The 15,616-nt window shown below is 42.6% G+C and overlaps 1 protein-coding gene across 3 annotated transcripts in view; it reads right to left on the minus strand.

The window, feature by feature from the left end:
• Window positions 1–15,616, minus strand: part of CEP41 (centrosomal protein 41) — a 66,888-nt gene that overhangs the window by 16,867 nt on the left and 34,405 nt on the right. For 2 of the 3 annotated variants that reach the window (XM_075857515.1, XM_075857517.1), the window contains 4 exons: window positions 14,249–14,296; window positions 12,687–12,748; window positions 7,713–7,788; window positions 4,585–4,741 (listed from right to left, as the gene is read on the minus strand). In XM_075857515.1, the coding sequence (XP_075713630.1) occupies window positions 4,585–4,741; window positions 7,713–7,788; window positions 12,687–12,748; window positions 14,249–14,296 (343 nt within the window). The remainder of the gene's footprint in view (window positions 1–4,584; window positions 4,742–7,712; window positions 7,789–12,686; window positions 12,749–14,248; window positions 14,297–15,616) is intronic. The other variant, XM_075857516.1, reaches the window with a different exon arrangement.

The raw sequence follows: 15,616 nt of genomic DNA on the forward strand, positions 1-15,616 counted from the left end.
TCTGGCTAGACTACTAAATATGGTTATACTGTCTATGATTCATCCGGACCAGACGATCTTCATGCCTGGCAAAGCCACGGCCATTAACCTTCGCCGATTGCTCACTAATTTTCAGTCCACTCAGGAGGATGTTGGCGCTCGTGTCGTAGTCTCCCTGGATGCCGCTAAGGCTTTTGACACAATAGAATGGGATTTCCTTTTTTTTTTCTTTTTTTAACGCTTGCGAAATTTGTATTCGGACCAGAATTTATAAAATGGGTTAAATTATTATACTCTGCCCAACCCTCACGAGTGGCAGCAAATGGCTGGACTTCGGACCCCTTCCCTTTGTGTAGAGGTACCCGACAGGGTTGCCCTCTCTCTCCTCTATTACTTGTGATGGCAGTGGAACCTCTCGCTGAAATAGACAAGAAACGCCCGTATTATAGGTTTTAACCGTGCCACGTGCAAGGAAAGGTCAGCATGTATGCTGGCGACACTGTTCTATCTCGCTGACCCTGGGGTGTCTCTGCATATAGTACTTTCCAGAATGACGTTTTGGCTCGAAGTCTGGTTTAACCATTAATTGGTCTAAGTCCCATATTTTCCCATTAGATATATCTGTCCCTGTTGCCTCGGTGATCCCTACCCCACTCCTCTGGTCGACCTCTATTACATATCTTGGTATACAGATTTCCAGATCAGTTTTAGACTTTGAAGCATTAAATATCACCCCTTTGGTTTTCTTTCTGCGTGCCAGGATTGCCAGATGGAACCAATTACTCCTATCTATAGCTGCAAGAGTGTGAGTTTAGTTAAGATGACCTTAATGACTAAAATCCTGTATATTCTCCAGCAGTCTCCCCTATACCTTCCAGCCCGTTTATTACATCGTATTGAAAGTTTACTCACTTCTTTTGTATGAAATAATGGTAGCTCCAGGGTGGCTAGCCGGCGTCTATACGCCCCATGGGACGAGGGTGGTGTATATTTCCCCAGTGTTAAATGGTACTATGTAGCTAGGCAGTTATCCCACCTGGCAAGATGGGGAGCAGCCGAGCGTGTGAGAGTTCAGACTATAATTATTTCCCCATTTAGTACACATTATGCTCACCCTTTGCACATTTTGTTTTGTGGCCAGCTACATACCGGTGAAAAATTACGTGACCACCTGATCCTGAATCAGGCCCTATTGGTGTGGGACGTTTCCCACGCATGTTCTACTCCACTGGCATCACTAGGCACACACCTCTGTGGCACTTTAAAGCTCTCCCAGAATATTTGCAGCTTTCCCTTGATATCCCCTGACATAAGAATGGTATTTGGTAGCTCTCCCATAAGTATTCGGATTCTGGTATTAAGACATTCTCAGAGCTGCAGGAGAAATTTGTGATCCCCTCCTCCCAATTGTTCTCCGATTTGAGGGTCAAACATGCACTTGAGACACAGCCCTAAATGTAGACTTACCAAATGATAAAAGGAGCCCGAGGTGTGGTCCTGCCCTAAGATAACCGGGTTCTGGGATCAAGTTGCCAAGTTTCTGAACAATTAGATGGGGTCTCCTGTCCCACAAGACCCATCTATTTACTCCTGACCCTGCGGAATAGGACTCCTGTCATATCCATAGATTTATTGTGGAGACATTATATTATGCTGAAAAACTGTTAGCCAAAACTTGGTTGTCCGGTCGTGCACCTACATTTGCAGAATGGCTGTCTCTGGTTGGTACTATGTTACCCCACAAAAAATGGCTATTCCAACATAGAAATTGTCGTCTAAAATTCACCAAAATTTGGCATAGATGGCTGCAATCTTCTGCTACTTTCTGATCCATCCCCCCCAATACAGAATTTTGGACTCGCCCCCGAGCCCTTGATCTGTTCGCTACCACGGTTGTGCCTCCTATTTGCCCGTTTGGCTCCTCTTACATTCCATGCATACATTATACATTATGGACCTCTACTTTCAACGTGGTATAGATATAGGTCCTGGTCTTTTGCAAATTACCTGGCTTGTTTATGTTCTATTTTTGGGCATCTCTACATGTGTAAACTGTTCGAGTTTTAGTTAACTGGTTAACCCTTTGTATTATGCATTAGGCAATGATTTACTCTACACGCTGGATTATAAATATTCAAGGAGTGTGAAATTACAAGATACCCTACTCGCTTTATATTGCTTTGTATGCTATTGTTCTGTATGACATTTCTTTACTTGATAACTTTCATTGCCCTAATTGTCTGAACTTTTGACTCTGACACATTGCGGTTTTCAATTAGGCATCACACGACAGGGTTTCCCGGCCGGGTGCCGGCCGTTCATAAATTAGGAATAATAGACCCCTAATGGGGCTATTCACACGACCGATTTTTTGACGACCGGGAAAACCGGCCGTCAAAAAATAGGACATGCTCTATTTTCGGCCGGGTACCCGGCCGCCCGGCTCCCATAGGAGTCTATGGGGCCGGGTAATACACGGCCATCACCGGAATGTGTCCCGAGTGATGGCCGGGTTTTCCGTCGCTTGCGCTCTATCTCCTCCTCCTCACAGCGCAGAGTGCATGTGAGGAGGAGGAGTTGATGCCATTCGGACGAATGGCTGTGCGCTTTACACTGTGTGGCAGGGCCGGGGTGTACAGCAGGTGGAAGGGAGCACTGCACTGCTTGTTTTAAAAGCGCCCTGGCCCGGCGACACCTTCCATGGCGCCGCTAGCAGCTGCTGAAGCTGCGGCTGCTACTACTGTAGCGACGCCACTATAGCAGAGCAGGGAGGTATCTCCCCGCTCTGCTATGTGCTAGCTCCATTTTAGCTCCCTGAAGGAATCCCCGTGTGTTCGGGGATTCCGCTCCTGGACAGAGCGCTTGATGTCTCTGTCCATATCTGGGCAGTGACATCAGGGGAAACTCCTGAAGCGGAATCCCCGAACACATGGGGATTCCCCTTCAGGAGTTGCCGCTGATGTCACTGTCCAGATCTGCCCGGAACGGATGCAAAAATAATGGCCGATTTTACCGGCCGATACTCGGGCGGGACCCGGTCGTGTGAATCCCGCCTTATTGTGTTCTTTGTACTTGCAGTGGAGTGGTCTACAAATCTCAATGCTCTGTTTTTACTTCTGCTGTTTTACAATAACATTTATATGTGAATTAAAAAAAAAAATATGTAATTATAATAAAGTGGTGAGCTGCATTTTCTTCATGGACTCCCAAGTTTTAGAACAGATGTCTAACCAGTGGCATAACTATCGCTGTAGCAGCCATAGCGGCTGCTACGGGGCTTGTGGCATGAGGGGGCCTGTGTCGCCCTCCGGCACGGGCCCCCTTCCATGGCCGGAGGCTCCGCTAGCAGCCGCTATGGCTGATACAGCGTGACGCCACTGAACACTACGGCAGAGCAGGGAGGTATCTCCTTGTTCTGTCATTAAGAAGTTGTTCCTACAAAAACACATGTATCCCCTATCCACAGGATAGGGGATACATGTGTGATCGTGGGACCCCCTGAGAAACCTCGGACTTACAGAGTCTGTGTTGGCAGCTCCATAGAAATTAATGGAGCACCGGTCGCAATTGTGCACATGCATGAGCAGCGCTCCTTTAATTTTCATTGAGCTGCCGGACGCAGACACCAGAAGTGCGAGGTTTCTCATGGAGAACTTCGGGGGTCTTTTGGTCCCCCGTTCTCCTTATCGCTGGGTGTCCCAGCGATCACACATGTATCCCCCTATTCTGTGGATAGGGGTTACATGTCTTTTGTGGGACAAACCATAGACTACAGGCCGTTTTTTGTTTTTTTTTGGGGGGTTGGGGCTATATACAGGTAGGGGGCTGTATGGCGCTATATACAGGGAGGGGACTGTATGGCGCTATATACAGGGAGGGGGCTGTATGGCGCTATATACAGGGAGGGGACTGTATGGCGCTATATACAGGGAGGGGACTGTATGGCGGAATCTATAGGGAGGCACTATCTACAAGGGGGGGTTGTGTGGCATCGAGGGGAGGGGGGGCCCCAGTCAAAAGTTTGCTATGAGGCCCAGTTTTTCCAAGTTACACCCGTGTGTCTAACATACGTGCGTGCGATCTAAAATGTTATAATTGGCAATAGGGCAGCATTCTAAGCTGACAGATTCACAAAAAGCGCAATTCTGAAAATATGAATATACTGAGTGACTGCTGTTCAAGCAATTCCCTAATGTATAGTAAGGCCCCATGCATACACGGGAGAATTGCAGCCCCATTTATTCCTATGGGCCCATGCACACGACCGTGGTTTCCACGGTCCGTGCATGGCCCAGGAGCCTGGACAGCAGAAAGAACGGGCGTGTCTTATTACGGCCGAGTTCTGCGGTCCAGGCTCATAGCAAATAATGGCCACGGCCTGCGATTTGCGGGCAGCTTGCGGTGGCACTCCGCCCCCAGCCGACCCGAAAGTCACGGCCGTGCACATGGCTACGGTCGTGTGCATGAGGCCTAAAAGTGTAGGTTCACTGAAAGAGCCATATAACTAAATGTGCCAAGGGAAAACGGACCAGATTCCCTCCCCCGTGGATGTCTTCATTTGTAATATATATATAAAACACATACAATTCTACAAACATTACCCACCTCTGCAGCGTAGATCGTGCAGAATTAACACATTCACCTCCTCCTATAGTGTCGATTAACTGGATTGGACTTAAGGGGACATTGTAGGGACTTCCTTTTCCGTTGGTCTGGTCAGTCACAAGCTCTGCATCCAGCTCGGACATAACAGAATTGCTCTCTAAATAAAAGGGTAAGAAAAAAAAAAATATTATGTAACCAATCAGATCATTTCATTCTCACGGCATGTTAAGAGTTGCAGTTTCACAACAGCTGGAGAGCCAGAGGTTGAAGGCCACTCGTTTATGTACATTTTACATAAAACACTTCTGCATACCATAAACACAAACTTTACACAAGATCACTGGATTGGGAAACGTAGAAGTGAATTTTTTTCTACAAACCAAGCTCCAGTACTAGAATTGTTCCTGGGCGTGCTTCATGCCAGGAGTTTGTACATGAGGACAGGGAATGCAGCTGGCAGATCTGCTCAAATGTAAAAAAAATTATAAAATATACTAGAATACACACACACACACACACACACACACACACACACACACACACACACACACACACACACACACACACACACACACACACACACACACACACACACACACACACACACACACACACACACACACACACACACACACACACACACACACACACACACACAGTAGAGTCACATTATTATGACCACCAGCTAATATCCAGAGTAAACGCCATGTGCAGCACAGACAGCAGCTAGACGGGCTGGTAGTGACTCAATAAGATGCTGGTAGGTTCTCAGGTATCTGGAGCCATGCTGGCTGCAGTGCATCCCACATTTGCTGGAGGGTGCATAGAAGATCCATAGAGCGAACAAGATGATCGAGGTGGTCCCTCAGATGCTCCATTGGGTTCAAATCTGGCGAATTAGGGGACCAGGGAAGTACTTGGAAGTCTAGGTCGTGCCCTCCAAACCACTGTCAGACATTTCTAGACATGTGACATGTTGCATTGTCTTGCTGGAAGATTCCATCTGCCCCAGGGAAGACAAACAGCGTGTATGGGTGGACGTGATCTGCAACGGTAGATTCATACCCAGATTGTTCAGAGTAGGGATGCACGATGCATCGAAATTTCGATACCGTTTCGATACCGTGCATCCCCAAACGGTTCGATACCGTTATTTCATGTCTTTCGATACTTAGCTGTGCGGCCGCACAGCTAAGTATAGTAATACATGAATGTATGAGAGCGGAGCTGCGGCTGTGTAATACAGCCACTGACCCGCTCCTGAGTCCTGATAACAAGTGCGTGCTGTCAGGATGATGCGGCCAGCGCTGCACTAATGATGGCCGGCACTGAAAACCGAACATGGCGGGCGCACTACAAAACACCTCCATGTTCTGTCCTCAATACCTGAACCGCCGCTCATTAGTGCACCGCCGGCCGCATCTCCTCATGCTGACCGCGCGCGCGCACTTAATGTCAGGAGCAGGGCAATGGTTGTATTACACAGCCGCAGCCCTGCTCTAACGGCGGAGATCAGAGAAACCTCTTATCTCCGCCGCTATTCCCCTGAATGCTGCGATCAAAGCGGACTGCAGCATTCAGGAGAAAATGAGAAGGGAATTCCTGTGACGCGATCGAGGGCCATACCATAAATGGCCAGACAGCCAAGGGTCTATTGAAGGACCCCAGGGCTGTATTACCATATTTCTTGTTAGGGCATACTTCGGTATATCCTAACTACTGCCTGCGTACTATCAGTACACAGGCTAATGTACTGCCATATATCTGATATGTGCCAGTACATTAAAGTTTAAAAATAAAGTAAAAGCAAAGTAATATTAAATTTAAAAAAAATACAGATACACCTTTTTTTACAATAAACATTTAAAATAAATCTCAATACATAAAACATACACATATTCGGTATTGGCGCGGCTGTAATAACCTGCACAACAATTCTTTTGCGTCATTTATGATGTGTACGCTGTAAAAAACTTCAATTATTACTGTGAAGCACGAGGTGTGATGAATTTAACCTCCATGTGCCTCACATGAATAGTAATTAACCCTATCATGTACCTCACACATTAACCCATTATGACTGAGAAACATAATGGGGTTAATTACTATTAATGTAAGGCACATGGAGGATAAATTCATCATAGCACCACACGCCTCACATCAGAAAATGGAAGAACTTTTTTTTTTTTTATTACTGTTGGCAAAGTATCGTTTTGGTATCGAAATCGCAATACTACACAAAGTATCGGTATTGAAGTCCAAATTCTGGTATCGTGACATCCCTAGTTCAGAGTGCCTTCCACTGGATGAGTGGGCCCAGAGAATACCATGAAAAAATCCCCCAGACAATAATGCTGCTGTCACCAGCTTGTGTTCTTCCAGCAATGGTTGCAGGGGGTGTTCTCTGATGTTTCTCGCCTGGCAGGCCAACGTCCATCCGTTCGATGAAGCAAAAAACGTGACTCATCGGAGAAGCAACCCTTTGCCAATGATCAGTGGTCCAAATCCGATACTGCCATGCAAATTGAAGCCTTTTTTTCTGATGCACCTTTGTTAGGAGCATTGACCATTCATCTACTTCGCAGCCCCATACGCGGTAGGGTTCGGAACGGTTGTTTTAGACACCAGTCTGGTAGCCCCCTGGTTGATTTTGACGGTGAGCTGCTCCACTGTAGCGTGTCGTTCGGCCCTTGTGCACCTTTGTAGCCGATATTCATATTTATGTACTTCTATACACACAGACACACCTCCAAAAGCTGATAAATTGACAAATGTTGATACACCATGTATTCAGAAAGGTAATCGACTCTTATCTTCCCCCCACATGACAATGTACGGCTTGAATTGTGTTGCTTTTTAGCCAAGCATGAAGAAGCAGGCTTTTGCAGTCATGGAAAGGCATTCAGAGACCTATATGTATAAATAAACTCTACTCTGCATGGAATTGCTATTAAAAAGGACAAAAAAAAAATAAGAATCCAGTGAGCCAGGAACTCCGCTAAAGGAAGAGGAGAATACAATGGAATGGGGCAATGGTTTGGGAGTCTGTTTCTTGACACCTGTCAGTCTGTCATTAAGAGAATCAGGTGACTGATATGCAATACTGAAATGGTTGAAATATTCATTACCTTCCAGTCTCAGCAGCTCCTCGCTCGTAATGTCAGCCACCTCACTCTCATCCGATACAGAGGCCACTTGAAGTATCTAAACAGAATAGAATATGTTCATTGTCCCAACCTCATACAACACAGCAATTCTTTAATAACTATTTGGACAAGACATCGCATTTTACTTATTTAGGTTTTCAATTTTACTGAGGTCTATTGTCTCGTTTCCACTTCTGGCTCACTGTCAAAAACTGCATGTGTGATTTCAGCCTTGGTGCGGTCAATACAGTTTTCTCTCTGCTGACTTGTAACCTCCCTTAACGCATTGTCATGTACATGACAAGCGTTAAGGGAACGTATGGAGCGCACTCACAGGCTGAGCGCGCTCCATACTGAGTAGGTGTCACAGCCCCACACCTCACTGCAACGGGCAGAATTAAAGGTGACTGATTCCACCCATTTATCCCCTTATATGCCACGGTCGCTATTGAGTGCGGCATCTAAGGCGTTCGAAGGTGGGGGCAGCCCATCAATCCCCCCCCTACAGCGAACGCGGGGTGCTGATGGTGGTCATGGCAGCCTTGGGGCCTAATGAAGGCAGGGCTTAAAAGCAGCCTGCCAAAGTCACGATATACTGCAATACATTAGTATTGCAGTATATAGTGAAATCGATCCAACAATCACTGGTTCAAAAGTAAAAAAAAATTTAAATGTGCAATTAAATGTTAAAGAAAACACAAAGCAAAAAAATAAAACCACACCTTTTCCATTTTTTTCTCTAAAGTCATGTTAAAAAAAATTAAACAACCATAACTGGTATCATCGGGTCTGTAAAAGTCTGAACTATTAGAACATTAAAAACAAAAAAGAGATTAAAAAGTGAAAAAAAAAAAAAAAAAGGAGGAGTTGCCTGTACCCCAAAATGGTACCAGTAAAAACAGCTCACCCTGCAAAAAAAAATAAAAATTAGCTCTCACACCGCTCAATCAATGAAAAAATTGAAAAAGTTATGGCTCTCATGTGTCGACAAGAGACTTATTTCATAAAAGTTTTTCCTTTAAATGGTACAAAATATATATAGTTTTTTTTTAATGTTTTACCGACGTAATTGTGTCAACTTGTAGAATAAAGTTGGCATGTCGTTTATCCCACACAATGAACGACGTAAAAAAGTAACCCAAAAAACAAATGACGGAATTGCTGTTTTTTGCCCATTTCACCCCACAAAAGATTTTTTTTTTTTTTTACAGTTTCCCAGTACGTTATATGGTACATTAAATTGTGCCATGAAAAGCTACAACTTGTCCAAAAAAAAACAAAAAACAAGCCATCGTACGGCTACGTCAATGGAAAAATAAAAGTTATGTCTTTTGGAAGGTGGAAGGAAATAAGTAAGTAAAATGAAGAAACGAGAACTGGCCTGGTCATTAAGGGGTTAAAGAGGAGCCGTCACCTTTCCGGACATGTCTATCTTCGTAAATACTTAAGTTTCCCATGAAATAATTCTGGAAGAGATTTTCTTAGATTTCTGCATGGTGGTGTTCTTGTTATTCCTCCTAGAAATGTATGGATAGATTGACAACTGGTTGTAACCGTTCTTATTGCCAAAGGGGTGTGTCCTTACAGTCTCACTATCAGCACCAATTGGACATTGTCAATCTGTTTAAGGATACACTCCCAACTAACAGTTTTTTTAGTTATTCATACATTTCTAGGAGGAATCACGGGAACCGCACTGCGTAGAGTTCAAAGAAAAGGTGCTCCAGAATTGTTATTTTAGAAGGAATACAATTATTTACTTAAACAGATATATCAGAAAAGGTGACAGGTAATGTTTAACCCTGCCCGACATTTGACGTATTCATACGCCAAAGTCGGGTAGGGGAAGTATGGAACGGAGTGAACTCGCTCCATACGATGACGGTGTCGGCTGTTTGTTACAGCCGACACTTCAGAGTAACGAGCGGCATCGCGCTCGATCCCGCTCGTTTAACTCGTTAGCATTTAAATAGTTAGAAAGAGGGGGGCGACCCCCTCTAACAGCTTATCGTGCCCCCCGCAACATAATCGCGGGGGGGGGGGGGGGGCGATGGTTGCTATGGCTGCATTAGGCCCCCAGGTCCGCCATCTTTGTACAGCTATTAAGCCCTGCCTCTGGCAGGGCTGAATAGATTCATGTCAGAATGGCGATATACTGCAATGCATTTTTTGAGTAAAAAAAAATAAATATATATATTAAAAGTTCCAAAAACCCCCCTTTTCCCATTTTCCCCTAGAGCATAGTAATTTTTTATAGAAACAGGGAGAGAACCTCCAGCTCACCGGTCTGCGTCTCCAACAGCGTCCATCGGATCCCCGCGACGGCCCGCGGTATGATACAATGATGTAGAGGAAGAGTGATCCAGCGCTGATGTTAGTTTAAAAGGGAAATGAGAGTCCCATGTTTATTGGAAAAAATTTTAGTAAAAATAGAACGGGAGACGCAGTCCCAAAGTGCAAGTAGTTAGGGTATATGCCCCAAGCCTACGCGTTTCAAACGCGGTCTGCGTTCTTAATCATGGCAAGAAAGATAATGACCGTGTGTCTGGGGCTCTCTTGTATGCTGAGTGATCAGCTGTAAGAGCCAATATGCAAATGACGATGATTAGCGGAAATAGTCAGTCAAGGGGTAGCTGACACCCAGCGGGCAAGAAAGTAAATATATCGTAAAATCTAATCGATATAATGATAATATGTGTACATCAAGTGTACAGAGTTCTTCAAAAGCGATTCTAGGATATAATATATAGATGTAACAACTTATGTATAGAAGGTGATAAATAAGCCCGTTAATTAATGGTAAGCTCATACAAAAGAGACTGAGACACCAGGTCGTACATATACTTGTACATACATGAAAAGCAAACATGGCATGTTGACATATCAAAGAATTAAAAATATTTGTATATGAATAAGGTTAAAAAAGAATTGAAGAAAACAGAACAAATTAAATATTTGTATAGTACAGTATTCATAATTCATCTATAATCGTAAGATTTATAAGTATCATAACAAATCACTAAATCTGGAATTGAGTTTTATTAGTATTTTGTCGTAACAAATGGGGGGGGGGGAAACAATATTTATCATTCGTTGAGGACATTAGATTTAGACATTTGTTACGACAAAATACTAATAAAACTCAATTCCAGATTTAGTGATTTGTTATGATACTTATAAATCTTACGATTATAGATGAATTATGAATACTGTACTATACAAATATTTAATTTGTTCTGTTTTCTTCAATTCTTTTTTAACCTTATTCATATACAAATATTTTTAATTCTTTGATATGTCAACATGCCATGTTTGCTTTTCATGTATGTACAAGTATATGTACGACCTGGTGTCTCAGTCTCTTTTGTATGAGCTTACCATTAATTAACGGGCTTATTTATCACCTTCTATACATAAGTTGTTACATCTATATATTATATCCTAGAATCGCTTTTGAAGAACTCTGTACACTTGATGTACACATATTATCATTATATCGATTAGATTTTACGATATATTTACTTTCTTGCCCGCTGGGTGTCAGCTACCCCTTGACTGACTATTTCCGCTAATCATCGTCATTTGCATATTGGCTCTTACAGCTGATCACTCAGCATACAAGAGAGCCCCAGACACACGGTCATTATCTTTCTTGCCATGATTAAGAACGCAGACCGCGTTTGAAACGCGTAGGCTTGGGGCATATACCCTAACTACTTGCACTTTGGGACTGCGTCTCCCGTTCTATTTTTACTAAAATTTTTTCCAATAAACATGGGACTCTCATTTCCCTTTTAAACTAACATCAGCGCTGGATCACTCTTCCTCTACATAATTTTTTATACTTCGGTTTTTACTTGTAAAAGTAGTAAAATATAGAAAAAAAACGATATATATTTGGAGGAATCGCTGTTTTTTTCATTTTCTACCCCACAAATAAGTTTTTCCCCGTTTCCTAGTATATTATATGGCAAAATAAATGGTGCTACGAAAAACTACAACTCGTCCCGCAAAAATCAAGCCCTCATAGGACTATATCGACGGAAAAATAAAAGATGTTATGGCTTTTGGAATGTGGGGAGGAAAAAACGAAAATGAAAATCTTAAAAAAGGCTGCGGCGGGAAGGGGTTAAAGTCTAGATTTGTACATACTATGGTCGGTCCTGGTAAACTAGTGGTTTATAAAGGATTGCGACAGAAAATTAGTCCCACCACATGAAGCAAACCAGACCACATTTTATTTTCTAGTGGTAAAGTTAGCCCAGAGCTATAGCTATATATTTTTTCACTATAAGCCTTTGAGTGCTGCCTATTTACTGCTCTTTGTCAAGAGGGACAGTGGTCAGTTCCCTACTAAGGCTATATATATATATATATATATATATATATATATACACACACACATACACATTTCTATACCCCATACTACCAAATATAATAAGTGTGCTGTACCATTTACACTGGAAGGGATATTGGGGCAGATTTACTAATACTGTCTTAGATGGTAAACTTACAGAAGTCAGTCAGAAACTGCTCCAAAGTTGTACATAATGTATGATAAATTTGGCCCATTTAGCTAGACACTTTTCTTTATACCACCGCTTGGTTGACTTAATTTAAGCCAGTTTTTTGTGCAAAATTTTTGGTGCATGGTATCACATTTTAAGTCAAGCCCCTTTCTGAGCCCACGCCTCATTTCCCGCCCTGCAACCCTCCCTTTTCAACTTTATTTTAAAATAGTGTCTGAAAGCAGTTAATAAATGTGGCACACGACATGTACGGCAGAATTCTAGCTCAATATGAATAGTAAATCTACCCCACTGTGCTGATAATGTATTAGGCAATTGGATGCAGGTTCATGCTGACACTTGTAATTGCCAAATCTCATCAAAACGCACCCTAAAAACTAACTGCTAGCGGCTAATGCTTTATTATAGCTCAAACGTGCTCACTTACCAGTTGGGAAAAGGTAGTAACTTTAATCCGCTTGAAAAGTTCATCTTTTTTATACCTGTAATCTGGGGATAGAACAAAATAAAATCAAACACATGTTTTTACTTGCTAATTTTCCGAAAATAAATTCTGGTACATAGACCATAAATTATTGACTATCTTTTTGGATTAAAAAGCATTCAAGAAAAATGTAGAGTACAAGTAAAAATACCACCTCGCTACAATGTGATGACAGCCCTTCTCTGAAACGAAAAAATCCAGCTGACAAGTTAACCCTGGCATCCAAATCCCCCCCCCCCCATACAGGGATCCAGGAAGCCAAAGTATAGAAAAGGGTGGGCGCCAAATAGAACAACGAGGTCAATTGCATTCACATATAAAACTGCAAAATCAACCACACTTGACACTATATTCAACTTTCCATCTATGTAAACTTAGAGATAACGTATAAATAATGGGATTTTGGAAGCAGATTGAATATCAAAGCAGTTTAGTTTGTTTCACTGTTAAACAGCAAAATAATCCAAAAGTTCTATCTATAGTTATACATATAAACACATACCCACCTTACAGGTGACATAACCACATAGACCTTTCATTTTAAGACTAACAGAGAACCTGCTTCAGTAGGGCCAGTAGCGGGACACATCTACAGACACAACAACATACTCGATACATAGCAATGTAATGGTACAGTAGTTTTCCTAGACACTGGAGCAGAAAAATCATTACCTGGTTCTGCCTGGCCGGAAGCTTCATCGGAGCTTTGGGACATTATTGATGAACAGTTAAATATCCAAGTGTGTAGGATTTGGTCCGAATGCGAAGCAGACTCAACAAGTTTATGAGCCTGTCAGGAATTGTCCATCTCGTCCCAGATTCCCTCATTATGCCATGCCCAGAGACAGTCCTAACTATTGTGCTGGCTCTTATCAGATTTGTATACTTTCAGACATCATATTCTCTCAGTTGTTCTCATAAGACAGAATTACTGCAGCGAGGGTTTGATTTCACATGGATAGAAGGCACCCTTACCAGGTGGTACAAAAGTAGCTATTCTAGTAAACCCTGAAAGGTCTATATTATACCGCACATGGAAAAGACAAAAGATCTGTGTGTGCTCCAGACTCTTCTGAACAGGGGTATAAAAATAAAAAGAAATCTGATGAGCACCGAGGGAATTCAATTTCGGACAGCAACAAAACCGTATTTGTGAGGCTGTAACTATGAAAACAGCTAAAAATAATGTAGGGAAAGTGGAGATCATTTATACAAATACTAGAATGCCACAGTTTATATTGCTTCAGAAATCCTATTTATTACATTATTTCATATAATAATGGTTAATGTCATGGCCAGATACTAGAACCTCACAATTTTTATTTAGATTTATTTCTAAAGCTTTATAGCAAGTGCATATACAGAATGCTCATAGTACTGTGGATATCGGCCTGTTAGACACCAACCTGTGAATGTGTGTCACGTGGATAACCACAAACTAGTAATACCTCCCTCCAACAGTGAACAAATTACAATCAGTTTTTTATTATAGTTTTCACACTTACTTCTCTTAATCTCTTCTATCCTTTCCAAATACTTGGTCATGCTGTTTCCTGGAAAGAGAGACATGGCACTCCTGAATTTCAGCTCAAGCAAGTCGCTCCCATAGAGCTGCTGACCACAATACATGCTATGAGGTCACATCACTTCTACTTGGACATTGTGACACAAGCATTCTGGTCTTAAAGGAAAATCTTTTTTTTTTTTTTTATCACAGTATAAACACATTTCAAAATCAAATAGCACAATACAATACCCATCAATAATTAGCCCAAATGGCTGCTGGACTATAAAAAGGGGCTCTGCCCACTTGTTCCTCGCCTGAGCGTTGTTGTATACCTAAAGTTTGTCTTGCAAATGGTCTCCCAGTGTTTTCCAGTTCCCAGTGTTATCCGTTCCTGCTGCCTGTACCCTGTATCCCGTGCTATCGTATCTACTGAGAAAGTCAAGTTGTGTCTTCCGCTGCATCCACGGTGCCACCTGCTGAGAAAGTCAAGTCGTGCCTCCGCTACGGTCTACATTGCCTCAGGTACACTTTCCGAACTATAGACATTGTTTTGTACCTTGTTGGCCCGTTGCTACCCCGCTACGCGGTACGGCCCAGTGGGTCAACACCCCGCGTCGTGACAGTAGTCATCAGGGAGGAACAACAGCCTGCAGGACTTTGCTACCAAAGGAAGCATCTGCTCCAAAGGGAACCTGCAGACGATAATGTCTTAAAAAAAAAAAAAAAGGTATGTGGAGAAATCCACGTAGCTCCCTTACAAATTTGAGAAAGAGAGGCTCCTGCTGTCTCAGCCTAGGACATAGCCACTGACATAGTTGAATGAGCTCCAAACCCTACTGGTGGAGGAAGTGATAAGGATACATAAGCTAGATGTATTGCCTGCTTAATCCATCTGGCATTGGATACTGTAAAAGCCTTACTACCTCTACGAGGTCCCTGAAAGTGTAGGAGAAGATTTTCATCTTTCCTCCAATGAGAAGTAACCTCTAGATATCTCAGAAGACATCTCCTGAAGTCCAGGCATGGAGCCTTTCTTCCTGAATGTTCTCTGGGTCAGGAAAGAAGGAAAGTAAAATGACATCCTGCGAAGTATAGAACTTTGAAACTACCTTTGGAAGGAAGGAGGGGCAGGTTTTTTTTTTTTTAATTCACGAAGAAAGTTTATTGTAAAACATCAGAAGTAAATACAGAGCAGTGAGATGTATAGACAATATGTCCATTGCAAGTACAAAGGAAATCAGTAATTCAATATAGCAATGCATCAGAGGAGTCACCTGTACCTTTGAGTAGGACAATGCAATACATAGGGTAAATAAACGTCAGACAATACAATATAAAGCGAAGGGTATCTGAAAAGTATACACTT

The sequence above is a fragment of the Rhinoderma darwinii genome, chromosome 3 (assembly GCF_050947455.1).
Source record: "Rhinoderma darwinii isolate aRhiDar2 chromosome 3, aRhiDar2.hap1, whole genome shotgun sequence".
Classification (NCBI taxonomy): Eukaryota; Metazoa; Chordata; class Amphibia; order Anura; family Rhinodermatidae; genus Rhinoderma; species Rhinoderma darwinii.